This window comes from Columba livia, chromosome 5 (assembly GCF_036013475.1).
Source record: "Columba livia isolate bColLiv1 breed racing homer chromosome 5, bColLiv1.pat.W.v2, whole genome shotgun sequence".
Classification (NCBI taxonomy): Eukaryota; Metazoa; Chordata; class Aves; order Columbiformes; family Columbidae; genus Columba; species Columba livia.
Genome location: NC_088606.1, coordinates 51,201,176 through 51,218,735, shown reverse-complemented (window position 1 = coordinate 51,218,735; position 17,560 = coordinate 51,201,176). Strand labels below are relative to the sequence as shown.

Genomic DNA, 17,560 nt, shown 5'->3' with positions numbered 1-17,560 from the left:
TGGATGACTTTTGCCAGCATCTTCCAAAACATATTCCTGTCTTATGTATACCAGGTTGTTCTTGTGCCAGTATTACACTTTACCTTGAAGGTGTTCCACTTCCCTGCTCCTCCCCCCACCCATTATAGAAATCACTCATCTCTTTCAAGTCTTCATTTCATTACAAGCAGGCTCTCCTATCTCCCTGATTATCCTCACAGTCCCTCACTGTGTCTCTTCCAGATTTACACTCACTCTGCTTGAACATGGATAGTCAGAATTGCACCCTAAACCCTAGGTAAGGTGTCTCACCAGTGCTTTGAACACGTTGCTATATCCCTCTCTTTACTGGAAATATTTTGCACCATTTTCCGAAGTACTATTTATATATATATATATATACTTTTATATATATATATATATATGTATTTTTTTTTAAAAAGGAAAAAAAAAAAAAGGAAAAAGAAGCTGCATTGTATTAACAAAATACAGGCTGAGTACTGGGGTCATATTTAGATTATCCTTGTTACCTGATGAACTGACTGCTTTTCTTGTTCATTTTTTTATTTTATGATGCTAAAAGATCTGACACAATTTGTTAATCTTTTGGGTTACTCCATGCTCTACCCCTGTGATCAGCAAGAACAGAGATATCTGATTCATGACGTTTGTTCAACTTACCCTTTAATTTCAATGTGTTTTGAAAAGGTGGAATGATTGTCACTTCTTGTGATTTCGAAGACGGTGGAACACCTAAGGGTGGGGAAATGGTCAAGTTTAACCTATTAGAAGTCCTAAAAAATGGATAGAGATTGCCTAGTCTCTTTAGGGATTAATATTTCTTACTACTACTTACACTCTAGGTGGAAGTTTCAACAAGGTTTTATTGGTGTTTTTTACACAGTGCTTCTGTCTTTCTAAATATTTCACTAATAGCTGGATCCTAAAGACCATGCTCTTTGGCTGTAGTACTTTCCTCCATTGTTTGTTCAAGTCTCCTATCTGATTCTGGGCCTGATGTTCTGAAGTCAGAAGAGGAGCAATCTGATCCTTAGAGCACAGTGTTTGTAACAGAAATGCAGAAAAAGAAGTTTAAATGACTGTGTCTGAAACTTTGCCTCTCACTTAGAAGCAGACAGTTACTGAAGAATATTAGAAGCGAGGAAGAGAAACTGAAGCTGTTTTTTTTTGTAAAGCTCATATCTTTATTTGTGCTGAGACATGCAGTTTTACACAACCAACTCTAAGCAGATATTTTTAAACAGCAGTTTAAATTCTATTAAACTTTAAACATGTGCTTTTCATGCAAAGACTTCCATTGGTAGGATCCAGCCCTAAATTTTCTACATCCAAATCTAATGTTTTCTCTTTGGATCCAGCAACAAAAGGTACAGAATACTTAGAGAACCTGCAATGTGGTTTTCTTAACATGACAGTCTGAGGAACTGATGAAGTTTCTCCCTTGAAAGTATCAAAATCGTAGAGTTTAATGACTTCCAAACTATAGATTGTGCAATGTCAGCCATTGACTTCTGCATTTAGACCAAAAAATATCATGAATACAAATACGTGTTTTAGAAAGACAATCTCATTTAGCCCTGATGTAAGAATTTCAAGGAAAATTATACATATTGCCTTCCTTGACAACCTGTTCCAATAATTAAATGTGCTCACTATTATTAAATAATCTGTGGTACACTTCCAGTTTGGGTTTATCACTATTTTAATCACCAGTTAGTGACTTCACAAACTGCAGATTGCTGGACAGGATTAATGATTAATTGGTTCAGCCTATCATCACTAACGTACCAGTCAGTGTTGCATCCTTCCACCCCTATTTTGCTCTGTGAAGTTATGGTATTTGTTCTGTACAGTTATATGTCATGTGTGATTTTGTAGTGTTTAATGATTCACATGTTTAAGATAGTTACAATTTTCTTATTCTCTCATGAGTGATGCAGTCATCTTGACACAGCACAAAAAATGTATCTTTTATTTCCTACTATCAACTACCTTGGTGATGTGTATGTGTACATACACCTCTTCTGAAAATACACTTTTATGTAGAAGGTGTGTACCTTTCATGAAGTTAAAGATTAGATAACTGTATCATATCAGTAGGCCAGATCCACTGGGCAAGACCTCAGGGGACGTTCTCCAGTGTAGAGCAGTCAGAGATTGGCTGGGAATTGGATAAATTGTACAGAGGATCTCCCTCTCTCTCTCTTTTTTTTTTTTTTTTTTTTTTTTTTTTTTTTTTTTTTTTTTTTCCCTGGGGGACGAGCTGGGAGGCAGGGGAAAGGAAGTATGTTCTAGCTAGAAATAACCAGTTTCTAGCAATCTTATTATTTATCAATTAAATTTGGGACAAGATCTTAGAAATAGATCAGCATAAAAATACTTACGTTTTTGTCGCTGCAGGATGGACGGGGAAACATAGTTTGATTTTGTTTGTGGATCAACATCCTGAGCTTGAACTGCATCAAGAAGAGTGGAGGAGGAAAATGTTAATGTCTAATTTTCTTGAGTTCCCTCGTAATTTCTCAATTATATCTGTTTAAATATGCAATAGTCAGTATATCAAAAATCAGCAAAACTATCTTCATGTACAGGAGGTCAGATTTGCATTAGGACTTGTACATGCAACCATGAAGGCCACATACTATTCCTTCATATTTTTAAAAAAAATTATTTTTCTAATATTACTGCAGATTTTTATGATCACTGTGCGCTTTGTCAGTAAAACCGTTTGTCTACCCAGAGGGCTTTAAAAATAGGTCCCTTTTTCACAGGAAGGATCCATTTAAAGTAAAAGGGCTGATCTCTGTCCTCTTTTCCTGAAAGCCAAAGTCATTATGTATTTTACAGTTTCAAGCACTTTCGTAATAAATGACAGAAGGAGAACGAACAGTCACACAAACCACACAGAAAGGAACAGGTCTTTCCAACAGATACATTTGTGACTGGTGATTTTGCTCCAAACTAAAAAGTTTTGTTTCCAGTGAAAAAAATGCTTTTTCATTCCATTCCACTGCAGCATCAGCATAAGAATACACACAAAATTTGCACGGGCCAGAGGGGCTTTTAATGCACCATTTAGTGAGAGTTCATCAGAGGGCAGGTTGCAGGGGAGGCTACGCTGGCTGGAGAAAACCGAAAAGGCAGCCTCACCCTCTGCTGCATCCCACAGCAAGGGCAGTCCTTGGGTAGCACCACTAGAGGGGCTAATGCTGAAATCAGAGCTGCAGGGAGTAAGTCCCTTCCTTTTTGGACCAGCTGGGGTCTGCAGCTGGTGTTGGATGGACACATTGTGCCCGTTTTTATACAATGAACCATTTGATGATTCTGGGCTCCTCTTCTCCACTGCCTAGCCTCAGAGAGATTTTTTGCTTCTCTCGCTATGCACTGTATGCACGCTCTGCATCATGCCATATTCACTGCAGATTAATGCTGCAGCTAGTTTTTGATGGGCTATTCTTTAACACAGCACTTTTTGACATAAATTAGTGACAAATTATCTGGAAGTGGGAAAAAAGTAAAATAATACAATAGGATCTGTGTCTGAATCAAAATGCACTAAAATCTATCTTTACTGCTTTAAACTTTAAGGGACATTACCAGGTGAAGTACACATAACTTTTTTTTTCCACTCATCTGTGAGTAGTGAGTGCCTGCTAAGAATATTTAAGGCAACTTCATCTGTTTTCACCCCATCAAAAACCAGCCTTGTGCTCTAAGGTTTTATGCAACTTCATAGATAGATTAAATTTTAAAACCTGTTATCCAATGTTTTTTAAGAAAAATCTCTCCTTTTTTCAATACTGTGTCATCAGTTGATAAAACAAACAAAATCTCTAATAATGCATGCAGTCATACTCCACTGATTTGTTCCTTCATAGAGCCACTTTTGCACATTTTGGTTTTTGCATTTTGAAATGCTATACCACCTTGAAGTGGACATCAAAAGCTAAATGCATTCTGGTGAAATGTGAGTTCTGAGTGAGTTTCACTGAAATCAGTGGAGCTATTCCAGATTTCCACTGGAGAAAACAGGATGAGAGCATGGACTACGGTACAACTTTTTCAAGACAATTAAATTCCTCTTCTTAGGAAGGAAAGTATTTGCAACAGAAAAGAAAATCTTGCTTAAAGGTAACAGCTTCATTAGCTTCACAAAGCCAAGGAAAAAAAAAGTTTCGAACTCCAAAGCAAGCTATAAATTCTTTAAAACAGTAAAAAAGCCAAGGAAGTGAATCTTCCTACCTTTGATCTGTATGAAGGCAAGTGCTAGTATTGATATCCATAGTGGTATTCGTATCCCACCACCTGTGCCCATCTTCTGGAAGTCCGGTAGAAACTACCGAACAACCTGCCTCTGAGGAAATACCTGTCTGCTCCCAAGTCTTATATAGTGAGAGAGTAGGTTTTGGCTCAGTTCCCAGATTGTTTCACAAGGTTCTTAAAAGGTGGGGCTTCAGACATTTTAGTTTTTCTTTGCAGGTGCACAGGTAAATAGAGGATGCTCTGACTTTCCCTCAAGTATTTGCACTCTAGGAGGAGTCTTCTTTCTATAGGTCTTTTTGATTAAAAGTCAAGAAGCAAGGAGAAAGAAATCTTGCTCAGGCTTAGCCTTACCAAACTGTCATAAATTAGGGGATAAATACAATTTAAAGGACTCTTGAATTAAATTTGAGCAGGAGCTTGGGATGAGTTACTTTAAAGAACAAACAAACAAACAACACTTTTTTCACTTTATTTTCTTTCTTATTGTAAATTATGGCAACTTCTCAAACAAAATCTGAGGAAGTTCCATCTGACATAGATTTTTTTTTTTTTTTAATGATGAATTTGCACTTTGCCTGTGAAAGTGAGGAAATAAAACACCATCTAAGGTCAGAATTTATCCACGGGCCATGCACAAGATGGGACTGTGCAGTGAAAATCCTTCAATATTGGAGAGTGAGTAATAAGCACTTTTCCTTGAGGGATTCTTCATCTCACATGGGCAGTTTTAGTGCTACTTCAGCTGTTTCCTTTCTAAGTAAACATGATTCCATCATAACAAATTGGATTGATTCTACCTTCAATTAAAAAAGTAGATTTTCTTGGTGATTCTGGTTCCTAGAGACACAAAAAGACTAATCTACAAGAATGTCCTTTGGAATGTTTCTTATCTTAGGAACAATACAAGAGTGAACAATGTTTTGTGAATATGTTAATATATTTATCTGCAGCTATATTACTTTGGTGAATTAATCCTTTATAGTATTTTACACCGGGATGTAGAGAAACACCGTCTTTCAGTAGGAGGACAGATCACATAATCACACATGGAATCGAACGTTTCCTGCAAAGAAGAAGGTGCTGTGGTGGTCTCCACACTCTCTGGCAAGAGGACTAGGTGTAATTAGGTTTAAAACCAGAAAGGAAGTTTAGGTTAGGCAACAGGGAGAAAATTTCTTTTTGCAAGGATGGTGAAGTACTCATACAGCTTGCCAAGGAGACTCTGAAATTCCCATCACTGGTATTTTTTAAGGATAAGTTAGAAAAATACCTACCTGAGAATGGTATAAGTGCTGTTGATAGTGCCCTGAGGCCAAGTAATAGACTAAATTGCCATTTGAGGTTTCTTCAAACACAATTTTCTATGTGTTTTTTTTTGTTTGTTTTCTGAATAATATATATTCTCTCTGTTGGAACAGTTATATTTGAGGAAGTAACTTCAGTATTAACAGAGAAATAAAAGGAATACCTTTTTCCTAACCAGTGAGCAGAAACTAGAAGATATGTTCTCTTTCCTATCATTTTAAAAGTACAACTGGTTATTAATATTTAAATAAAAGTGACATAACTAAATAAAATTGAAATTGTTGAGTAAAAGAATTGGTCAATTTCAGCCATGAGTTACATCTCTGGCAACTTCATTGACAGAAGTCTGAAGAATTTACCTTAGTATGATTTAAATGAGGAAAAGAAGATGAATAATAGATATTTGTATATACAGAAATACATGCAGTGCAAATTTAAGGGAATTTAACCTGTAACAGTTATTATCAAAGTTCCAGGATGAAGATCTCAACAGAAAAAATATAACAGACACATTTGGTATGTAATTGAAGTAATTATAAAATAGTATGGCAACCTCAGCTGGGTAACACACATAAGCTTCTTAAGTGATTCTGTTGGTGAGAAGAAAAATATGCTTTATGAATCATTACATTGCTTACCACTGAAAAATCAATTCATATCAACAGTTGCTATGCTGTTGTTTCATACACAGAGGTTAACATTTCCTACATGTTCAAGGAAGTACTATGACATCTCAGAGATCCCAGTTTGGTCACTACTGATGACACATTACAAATTAGGCTGAAGCTGCTTTACAGTTAAATTTAACCCCTTTGACTGAGCTTTAAGGCACCATCAAAAGTGGTTTGCTATATCTGCATTTCTGGCTGTAAGTCTCAGATCTCTTAGAAGTCACAGATCACATTATCCTTACACTCCTAAGTGGTTACTTGATTGATTGATTGATTACTTGATTGATTAATCCTCTTGCCATGTTAACGGCCATTATCTTGTGCTGATTCTTTAAGGACATTATGTTAAAGTGTATCAAAACATACGATACTTTAAAAAAAAATCCAAATATTTATGATAAATTAATTTAGTAATAATACTAATTATTCAAATAAATAATTCCTCTTCAAATTGTATTTCACCTCCATTCACTCAAAAAACCTACACAGGTGGCATGGGAGAGTATTTTTTTAGGATTGGTTTGGAGTCACATGCCAAAATTTGTGTAACTGTTTATGATCAAATCAGTGTACAGATAGAAGGGTGAGGTTAGTAGGTTGAGAGAGGCTCTCCTCCCCCTCTACTCTGCCCTGATGAGACCACACCTGGAATATTGTGTCCAGTTCTGGGCTCCTCAGTTCAAGAAGGACAGGGAGCTGCTGGAGAGACACCAGTGCAGGGCAACAAAGATGATTAGGGGAGTGAAGCATCTCCCTTATGAGGAAAGGCTGAGGGAGCTGGGGCTCTTTAGCTTGGAGAAGAGGAGACTGAGGGGTGACCTCATTAATGTTAATAAATATGTAAAGGGTGAGTGCCATGAGGATGGAGACAGGCTCTTCTTGGTGACAACCAATGATAGGACAAGGGGCAATGGGTGCAAACTGGAACACAAGAGGTTCCGCTTAAATATGAGAAGAAACTTCTTCACAGTGAGGGTAGGAGGTGGAACTGGCTGCCCAGGGAGGTTGTGGAGTCTCCTTCTCTGGAGACATTCAAAACCTGCCTGGACGCCTTCCTGTGTAACCTCATCTAAGTGTTCCTGCTCCAGCAGGGGAATTGGACTAGATGATCTTTTGAGGTCCCTTCCAATCCCTAACATTCTGTGATTCTGTGATACAGTTGACTGCATAAGCAGTCATATCTTAGAAAAATTTATTGAGGTATGTATTTTTTTAACAGAAAAGAGAAAAGGTTCTAAAATTGCATTTGATCTGAAAACCCAGACACTTCTTTCTTTAGCTCCTCTCTCTTTTTCATGGCATCGTATTCCTACTCTCTGTATCTGCAATATTAAATTGAATGAAACATTTCAGTAAAGAGTTGTTAGCATTTTCAGATCCTTTCTTTTTGATCCTACATGATCAAATGCTCCAGGGTGATTATGTTATTCAAACATCTTACTCATGATTTCTGAATCTAATCCTTCATAAGGAAGAATGAAACTGTCAGATCTTATTTTCATGCATATTCTCTGTAGAATGCAAATAAAATGTCATACCAAGTTTAGTTATCTTTCAGATGCAGTGATGATTGAAATCAGTGTTTGCATTTATGTTTCTATAGATATAGAATGATGGACTCATAGAGACATGCAAAGGGTAGCTAGTCCACCTAGTGCTACCTCGGAGTAGCTTTGTTTTGACAGAAGGATGAAAACATTTCTAATTGATAGAAACTATGGCATGTCCTCTGTGCCAGTGCTAAAATGCAAGTTAACAAGGATCTGTATGCTAGGTTTTTCTGGTCATTTGTCTGCTTCTGAGGCTGAGTTTAAGGTCCAGAACTGGTGCTGGGACGTTAGGCTTTGCATTCAGCTGAAGTACCAACTGATTGTCCCAATTTTATTTTTTTTCCTGTGCAAATCCAAACCAAGATTTTTTATCTGAAAGTTTCTATAGAAAAGTGAGGCAGCCGATCAGTTTCTACTCAAAAGTTGTTCATTAACATTATAGGTGTCCTCTTATGCAAAGATGAAGTACATTTCAAACAGTTGCAGTAGGTATTTTATAGTGTAATATCACACAATTTAACTAAAATAAAGCTATAGTTAAAGAATAAAATAGGGATACAACTTCTTTTATATCCTTTAGTAGATCATGGTCAAACATAGTGCCATTAATCCATTCCTTTATTTCCAAAGGCTTAGATAAAACTCATTGATTAATATCAAATTACATTAGTATCTGAGATTTGAAATCCTGTTTCATTAACATGAATAGTTCTTTTGCTGTCTTTTAGTGTGTACCTTGTAGAGAACCAAGCACATAATGCTTTGATCTCCATTGCTTTACTGTAACACAGGTAATGTGTATAATGATTAGGACCTATTTCTGGTTTTATTTCTATTATCTGTTAATTTCAAAAGTTGCAGTGTCATTTAGATTAACCCAAGCCATGCATAGCAAGTTAAATCAGGCATTGGAAGCTTTTTAGCTGCAACATGAAAGGCTAGTTTACACCAATATGAATAGGAAGTAAAATACATTTAGTATCTCTCATCTTATTTAACCATTTTCCTTTGTGAAGAAATTAAGTCATAGAACATCTTAGAGTCCCATATTAAGACATTACACCCAAGCAAAGTTAATAAAGAGACCTAATTTTACAAATATTGTATGTTAAATATACCCATGCTCTTATATTAACCAAGTTCCTTTTCCTGGGAAAGATCCGAAATGTCATGACTGGTGTAGACTGGGTTAAGTGAACAATAGTATTAGTATTAGCACAATAATGTGAGATTACCACAAGTTCCCAGAGTAACCCTGCACTGGTAAGATGTTTTTTTCTTGTAATAAAACATTCAGTGGTTGAACTGCATTGTTTTAGTCCATGCCTTCCTTCACACATTTTCTGCAAATCTAGTGCCAAATTTCAGGTTGTCATTCACAGGATTTTTGCATACAGAATAGCCATTCTCCTGACTGGTTGCTGCTGGCACCTGTGTCATTACCGTTTCTTTGCTTCAGATCTACCTGCAACCAGTGCTGCTCTGCATTTTTCTCTTCCTCTTCTTCCTCCAGTATCCTTTATCTTCTTCTTGGCATACATAGGATCTGGGTTTTTGTTTTGTTTTGGTGTTTGTTTGTTTGTTTGTTTGGGTGGGTGGGTTTTTTTGTTGTTTTTGTTTTTGTTTTTTCTCCCAGAGTATCTAGCATTACATATAATGCTATATGTTCAGAGTATGGCTCCCATTGGCTTTGCTTTCAGCAGCAACTGAATGCTCAGCACATCTGCATGTTCAGTGTCAGTGTTTCAAGCTGATTGTCCAGAAAATTAAGAATGCACAGTTAAAAAGCTATGATTACAACTTGATATAAATATTTCAACTGGCATCACAGATGAACTTTATGGCACTCAAGCAGCTTGATGATACTGTCCTTGCTCTTTTCAGCATTTCCTGAGTTCAGTCACTTCAAATTTAAGTTCTGCAGTAAACAAATAAAAAACAAAGCAGGAAATCTTAAAGACAATTTTACCAGCAAGATCCCTTAAACACTTTGAGTAAGAGAAGGTTCTGCAGGAAAAAATGATGTGCACCCTGTACCACGAGGAATATGAACATAGGGGCCAGAGTAAGGTTTGCATGTTGTCCAGGATATGTCTGTGTATAAAGGGGATAAACACATAAGCCTCTTTACAGCTTGTAAACACAGACACCACAACTGTGCATACTAATATTTGCAATTGGTATTATAGACTAAAAAATTTATGTACACACACATTCTTGAGGACCTATTTACATTGTGCAGTGGTGCATGTTGCAGAGATCCCTCTGCTAGCAAAGGCCAAGGTAAATTTACTGTGGGAAATAATGTCATTACATTGATAGGAAGTTCCACCTGTGAGAATTTGCCTTTCTCTGAGGCACTGACATGGCAACATTTTGTTTGGGATCTGAGCTGATATCTCTACCTAGAGCTATACTGTGCCATATGGTCATAGCAGCACTGCCTAAAGCCAGCTGAAAGTTGGACTGTGTTACATAGTGCCATAGTGCCCAGAAATAAAAAAATGAGTCTTTAGGAGCAATTGATGTTTTCAAGTTCAGAGAAATAAATGGTACAAGTAGTAAAAAAGTGGGTGAAATGGAGTGCTGAGCTGAGCTAAACCTTCAAAGGGACCTATTAGTGGTGCACAACCTCAAAAACACCTACATGTTAGAATAGTCTGGCAAACAGCATTCTGCTAAATGACACTCGGATACATTTGTAATAATATGAACAACAGACTGTGAAAAGTGGATATTATACACTATTACCATAGCGAGTTTCGGCAGCAGTTCTATTAGTGTAATTTGTATGGTTCTTACTCCACTGGACTCTTGCAAATATGTCCTTTGTTTAAATCTGTAGCAGACTTTCTTTATCCAAAATTTGCATAGAAGATATAATTCAATACATGTAAACAAACATGGAGAAGGAAACAAAATCTTTTAGTTCACATACGATTCAAGATTCTGAGAAATTAATTGAATTTACAGCTGTGGTAAGGAAGTCAGCAGATGCTTCTTTAGTATTTCAATTAAAATATAGACATTCATTTTAATAATTAAAGTTTCTGTTTATGTCATTCTCCTTGATGGGAGAACATATTGCAGAGGTGATGTGTGTTGAATCTCTATTATAAAATAACTTTTTAAAGTTCCTTTTCTATATTTTGCATTTTGGTTTACAAACTAATGGAAAATGTTGGACAAAATACAGGAGGTACAAATTTGTCACAAATTAATGTCACTTGGAAGTCTGAATAAGGTTTGTAAGCATCAAAGGATCACCATCAGAACTGCAAAACCTTGTTGCAGTAGCAGGGATCATGACCATAAATACTTTAAAGACAATCTTAATTCATGTGGTTATTGGCATGATGCTTTAATTAACATTATCTTCATCTGTTGTTTTATTTTCAGTTTAGTAAATTTAATACAAAGTTTATAATTATTTTTATAAAATATTATTCGGTTTTCAAGGTCAAAACACTGGTGGTATTTTTGTTAAGACCATCAGTGCATTTTCACGAGACAGTTTTAAATAACATGAGTGAAACATCAGGTTTCTTAGAGGGTTCTTACTTATTTAGACAGAGTTTAAATAATGAGTATCTCTGGATGCACCCACAAGTGCTGAGAGAGTTGGGAGATACTATTCCTAAACCGCTCTCCACCTGCTCCAGCAGGGGGATTGGACCAGATGATCTTTTGAGGTCCCTTCCAATCCCTAACATTCTGTGATTCTGTGATCTCTGAAAGGTCTTGGAGAACAGGGGAGGTGCCTGAGGACTGAAAGAAAGCCAGTGTCATGCCAGTCTTCAAAAACGGCAAGACAGGAAACTACAGGTCAGTCAGCCTCACCTCCATCCCTGGAAACGTGATGAAACAAATTATTCTGGACATAATCTTCAAGCACGTGGAGAAAATAAGGTTATCAGACGTAGTCAGCATGGGTTCACCAAAGGGAAATCATGTTTAACCAACCTGATAGCCTTCTAGGTTGGTATGACTGGCTGAGTAGACAAGGGGAGAGCAGTGCATATTGTCTACCTTGACTTCAGCAAGGCTTTTGACACTGTCTCTCACAACCTTCTCACAGGCAAGCTCAGGAAGTGTGGGCTGGATGAATGCATGGTGAACTGGTTGGATGGTGGAGCTCAGAGGGTTGTGATCAATGGTCCAGAGTCTGGCTGAAGTCCTGTAGTTAGTGGGGTTCCCCAGAGGTCAGTATTAGGTCCAGTGCTGTTCAAACTGTTCATCAACAAACAGGATAAAGAGACTGAGTGCACTCTCAGCAAGTTTGCTGATGATACCAAACCGGGAGGAAGGGTTGACACACCAGGAGGCTGTGCTGCTATCCAGTGAGACCTGGACAGGCAGGGGGACTGGAGAGAGAAGAACCTGCTGGAATGCAACAAGGGTAATTGTAGGGTCCAGTACCTGGGGAGGAATAACCCCAGGAATCAGTACAGGTTAGCAGTAGACCTCCTGGAAAGCAGCACTGCAGAGAAGGACCTGAGAGTTCTGGTTGACAACAGGTTGACCATGAATCAACAATGTGCCCTTGTGGCCAAAAAAGCTAACAGTGTCCTGGGGTGCATTAGGAAAAGTGTGACCAACAGGTCGAGGGAGGTTATCCTTCCCCTCTACCCTGCCCTGGTTAGGCCACATCTGGAGTACTGCATCCAGTCTGGGCTTCCCAGTTTAAGGGCAAGGAATTACTGGAGGGAGTCTAGCAGTGGGTATGAAGATGAATAGGTGCCTAGAGCGTATTTCTTGTGAGGAGAGACTGAGACAGCTGGGTTTGTTCAGCCTGGAGAAGAGAAGGCTGAGAGGGGATCTTATAAATGCTTACAAATATCTGAAGGGTGGATGTCAAGAAGATGGGACCAGACTCCTTTCAGTGGTGCCCAACAATAGGATGAGGGGCGATGGACACAGACTGAAGCACAGGAGGTTCCATCTTAATATGAAGGGAAACTTCTTCACTTTGAGGGTGACAGAGCGCTGGAACAGGCTGCCCAGAGAGGTTGTGCAGTCTCTTTCTCTGGAGGCATTTAAAACCTGCCTGGGCCCATTCCTGTACGATCTGCTCTTGGTGAACCTGCTTTAGCAGGTGGGTTGGACTAGATGATCTCTGGAGGTCACTTCCAAACCCAACCATTCTGTGATTATATGATTCTGTGATTCTTCATTTGTTCAATTATTTTTCACTATGTGGCCTAATACTTTGTTACTGTGTGTTATTCAGACCTTACTCATCAGTTTCCTTAGTTACTTTTCTGTAGTGCCCACCACTGGAGTACCTGAGAAATTAATTACCAGTAAAGTACTGCTTTTGAAAATAGGTTTGGAAATACTTGTGCTTTATTAGCTTTGTTCCACATGTTGCTAGATGAGGCATAGAAAAGTTATGGATATCCAGTATTTTGGGGTGAACTGCTTAACATTCCTAGGAATGATTTTTCAAAGTATCGAGCTCTATTTTGGTAGTGTGCATGTCCAGGTCTTGCTGAATGGCAGCACAGCCTTCTGGTGTGTCAACCCTTCCCCCCAGATGGAACTCTGAAGGTCCCAAAGTTTGGCAGCTGAGATGCTGAAGTGTCCAACGCAGCACCTGGAAGAAAATTGTCAAAAGTGCAGTTTAAATGAATATGTGCAGCTTTGGAAAAGAACTATTCAAATTGAGAGAGAAAAGAATCCATTTCAAGACTATGACATCTGTGCACCACGTTCACTCTGCAACAGTCAAAATCTCCAGGAAATGAGAGGACTGTAGACAAACATCACACTCAAACAAGCTCTCATTCACACTCAAATCCGGGTTCACCCTCCCTACAGCAGGTGCTTGATGGGCACCCAGTGAAACAGAAACCTAGAGGAGAACAGCAGGATCCAATCTTGTGCTTGGAGATTGTGAAATACTGCATACGCACAAAGATGGCACATTACAACTTCAGATAGCCTACAATCATTACTCACCTAAGTAATCCTTCCTCATTCTTCTCACACGAAATTCTAATTTCTTTAGGCTCTATGTTGTAAGTTATCACAGATTGTGGTTTTTAGATATATTCTCTAAATATGCATCATGGAGGTGACTAATTGATCTGCATGGTTTGCTAAGCTGAGCTGTCAGCCTCCTTATCATTTTGCAATGCCAAAGTATGATATAAAACAAGAATGCTGTTAAACTTGAGCAGCTAGACTTCTACTGGATTGAACATTCAGTACGTCAGTGGATGAACTGTCTGTTGTCCTCTTTTATAGTCAGTTTTAGGCTTTATTGATCTGAAAACTATAAAAACTCTTATCTGCTTTGATCCAATGCGGAACCTGGTGTTGAACATTCATGTTTTGTATGTAAGAACCGTATTAACTGAAAATTCTTCCCTTGACCTGGAATGACTGCCAGGGTTATGGATGAGTAGAAGATTATTCTAGTCCTTTCTGTTGTAATAATCAGTCAAACTTTATGAATAGCAGTTTGACTGTCAAACATTGTTCAGTAGGAGAATGATGTTATAAGCTGGTAGTGATTGCTGTAGCCATTGTCTAATTTTGATGTACATCTTCTAACTCTGCACCTCTTTTAAGTGCTAACAGTATTCAAGAGGAATTTCGACAATGCCCTCAGACAAATGGTCTGAATTTTGGGTTTGTCCTATGCAGGGTCGGGAGTTGGACTTGATGATCCTTGTGGGTCCCATCCAACTCAGGACATTCTATGATTCTATGATTCTGTGGATATTTCTGACTGCATGAAGGCAGAGTTTGCAATGATAGTAATAAAATGAACAGACAGAATCCCACATAGATTTCAGATCTGAAGCAGATTTTGTTGAGCTGCTGATTAAGAAAGTAAGGCTAAATTATAAACTGCTGGTAGTCACCCTACAAATCAAATAATGATATTTCTAGATTCCCTGGACAGTGCCAAATTCACCTGGTTTTCATAATAAAAATGGTATTCAAGTACTTAATTTCTAGAGGATAGATTTGCCTTTTCATTTGCTTCTCTAGGTTTTCAAACACTTGATCTTCTTCTGTATCTCATCTGACTCTTGATTCAGTGGCCATTGTGGTAAGATGGAATACATGGAATTATTTTTTGTTGAATTTTATCTTCCTGATATTTCGTCCTGCATTGTGTTATCTTAAGACTAATTCTGTGTGCAGGTACAGGTAGAAGAGCTATGATTCCTTTTTTTATTACAAAACAAAGCACATTTACCACTTGTTTATATTGTCCCTCAACTAGCTTCAGGGATGCATGCTTCTGTTGGTTCTTTATGTGTCTTCAGTACTTTTTTCCTTTTAAGAATACAATATGTGATTGAAAAAGAGTAATTTGTGCTAGAATGCACTTAACTTATTGCCTGCCATATATTATTTGTATACATTTCAAGTTAATGACTGAAATAATAGTAGATCCTGCTTATAGGTGAAAGCACTAAGCCCTGTTCTTAATTAAGTTCAATTAACTTTGTGGAGAGCAAGATTTTGACTGTTGACTCAAACTAAGCTCAACACTGTTATCCATTCCCCTTTTAATAAAATCGGAACATTGTTCCTTTTTCTGGAAAGTGTTTTGGACACTACAGATAGGAAATGCTGCATTAGTGCCATAATGAATGCATCAAAAGCAGATTGGGCAGACAGTGAGCTCTTAAGCTTTCTGAAACAAGCACAGTCCAAAAGTCTCTCCATCTCCATTTTCTGTTTCAGTCTAACAAGAAGAGAAACAGGAAAAGTAGGTTTGCTTTTATGGTGTGGATCTTGCAGTTTTGGAACTCCTTTGTATGCTCGTTTGTTCTCTCTGAATCATTCTTGCAAACAGGTGGGGAGTGCTTTATTTTCTTACAGGTTTTGGATAGAATTCAAGACTTCAGGGAACTCCACTCTCTTACACTGGTGTACTTTCAAAGTAGTTCAGCGTAACTCAGCTGACCAGCACAGAAGTAAACCTGCACATGAGTTTCATGCTCTTTTAATGATATTCCAAACAACTTGTGGTATATTTCAAGGCTCAAAGATGTAAAGCTATCAGAGATCATTGTGATTGTTTTTGTTGCAACAGACTTCCTCTATAACCCAGACTACACTCTCATACACTTTTTATCCTGTACTTTTTTTCAGGTAACTTACCAATTTACATTTGATTTAGGGCAAATTATTTAAGCAAACATCCCCTCTTTGCTCAGAGATTCCCGATTACAGAGAATTGTCTGCATCTCTCATTAGGCTGTTCTAGTTTTACATATTCAACAATGCTAAATGTCAGTCTTATTTTTCTGAGGCAAGAGTAGAGGGGAGGAAGCATACATATGTCAGCAGCTGAAGCATTGCCAAGCTGAGAACTAAGTCTGCTTGATGTTAAAATTTGGCTAAAAAAAAGGTCTGACTGCCTTGTTTTTCGTGTAGAGTTTGGGCTCCCAGGAACTCAGTCCAGTTTTATCCCACACCTAGTGAAGCCGGATCCGATCAAGATAAAATACTACCTGTAGGTGACGAATTGAGACAAGCTTTTCACTGTGTTAGGAATCATTCACGTTGCATGTAAACAGAGGTGTTTTGGCCACACTGGTGATGTACAATGCTCACTTCAGCATGCTTTTCTAGGCATTATGGTCTATTTCAGCTTTGCTGTAATTGCTACATATCAAAAGGCTTAAATGATATTTAAGTTTTGTTTTACAACTTATATAATGCTTAGCAATTACTGAGATATTTATACACATTATGGCTTGAAGCTCCATCAAGCTAGACTCTTGTTTGAACCAGTTCACATGAATTCATTGTATTTACAGTTATTACATTCGCTGAGGGAATAAAATACGTTTTCTTACCGCAATCACTTTACCCTCTAGTGATTCCAAGCTGAACTTATAAGTATTATTAAGAGTTCATAATGCAAATTTTGTACATTTTCTGTCATGCAACATTATAGTAGCCTGGATTCTTAGCTAGTAGAAACAAGTTTTGGTGTATCTGACCCATAAAATCTTCTGATAATTCAAATAAATATTGTCCACTGAAGGATTCCTTTGCAGATGTTCACAGAACTTACTCTGCTGTCTCAAAGCCAAAAGCAAAATCTTTGCTCAGCCTGCTCTCAAGTCTACAGGAAGTAATGGTTATCTCTATGATGTGCAATTCATTAAATTCAGTGTTCCTGGGAGATGATCCACCTCGATGAGCAATCTACTTTGACAATCTACTTTTCCACTAGAGAAGCTAGGACAAAATTCCATGGGTTTGGAATGTAAGTCTCTTATACTTCTAAACAGCAAAAGGTGGTTGGTTTTTGGTTTTGGTTTTGGTTTTGGTTTTTTTGTGTGTGGTAAATAAAAATAGATATGCACAGTTGACTGCTAGCTTAGAAGTTTAAAAATCAGAGGCATTGAAGGGATGGTGATTTTTGCTGTTTCCCACCTTGATAAATAAAGGATAGGGTAGAAACACCTGAGAAACCTGGTCAGAGCCAGAATTGTAAATGAATAACTAAATAAATGGATCTAAGGACACTTCCCTTGGGTAAAGAGCAATGACTCTTTTACACAGCACAGTTTGAACATTTAGGATTAGCCAGGACAAATTCCATTAAAATCTTAAATACACAACAAACCCCACCACTGTCTTATACACTGGTATAATAAAGCTCAGTATTTAATAACACAGGGTGGCAGTTTAAGTGCTAACAAACGGTGGTGTCCCAAGCTATGGCATAGATGGTGGTTTTAAGTGCCCAAACTCTGGGTGCACAAGTTCAATCACTTTTCCTTTTGCCAT

At 37.8% G+C, this 17,560-nt stretch overlaps 1 protein-coding gene across 1 annotated transcript in view; it reads right to left on the bottom strand.

Annotated features, from left to right (window-relative positions):
• The window catches only part of LOC102090327 (mucin-5AC), a 52,146-nt gene extending 47,773 nt beyond the window's left edge, over window positions 1-4,373 (bottom strand). The window contains exons 1-3 of the mRNA XM_065066499.1: window positions 4,243-4,373; window positions 2,385-2,456; window positions 661-732 (exon numbers count right to left, since the gene is read on the bottom strand). Of these exons, the coding sequence (XP_064922571.1) occupies window positions 661-732; window positions 2,385-2,456; window positions 4,243-4,315 (217 nt within the window). The 5' untranslated portion in view covers window positions 4,316-4,373. The remainder of the gene's footprint in view (window positions 1-660; window positions 733-2,384; window positions 2,457-4,242) is intronic.
• Window positions 4,374-17,560: the final 13,187 nt, after the last annotated feature.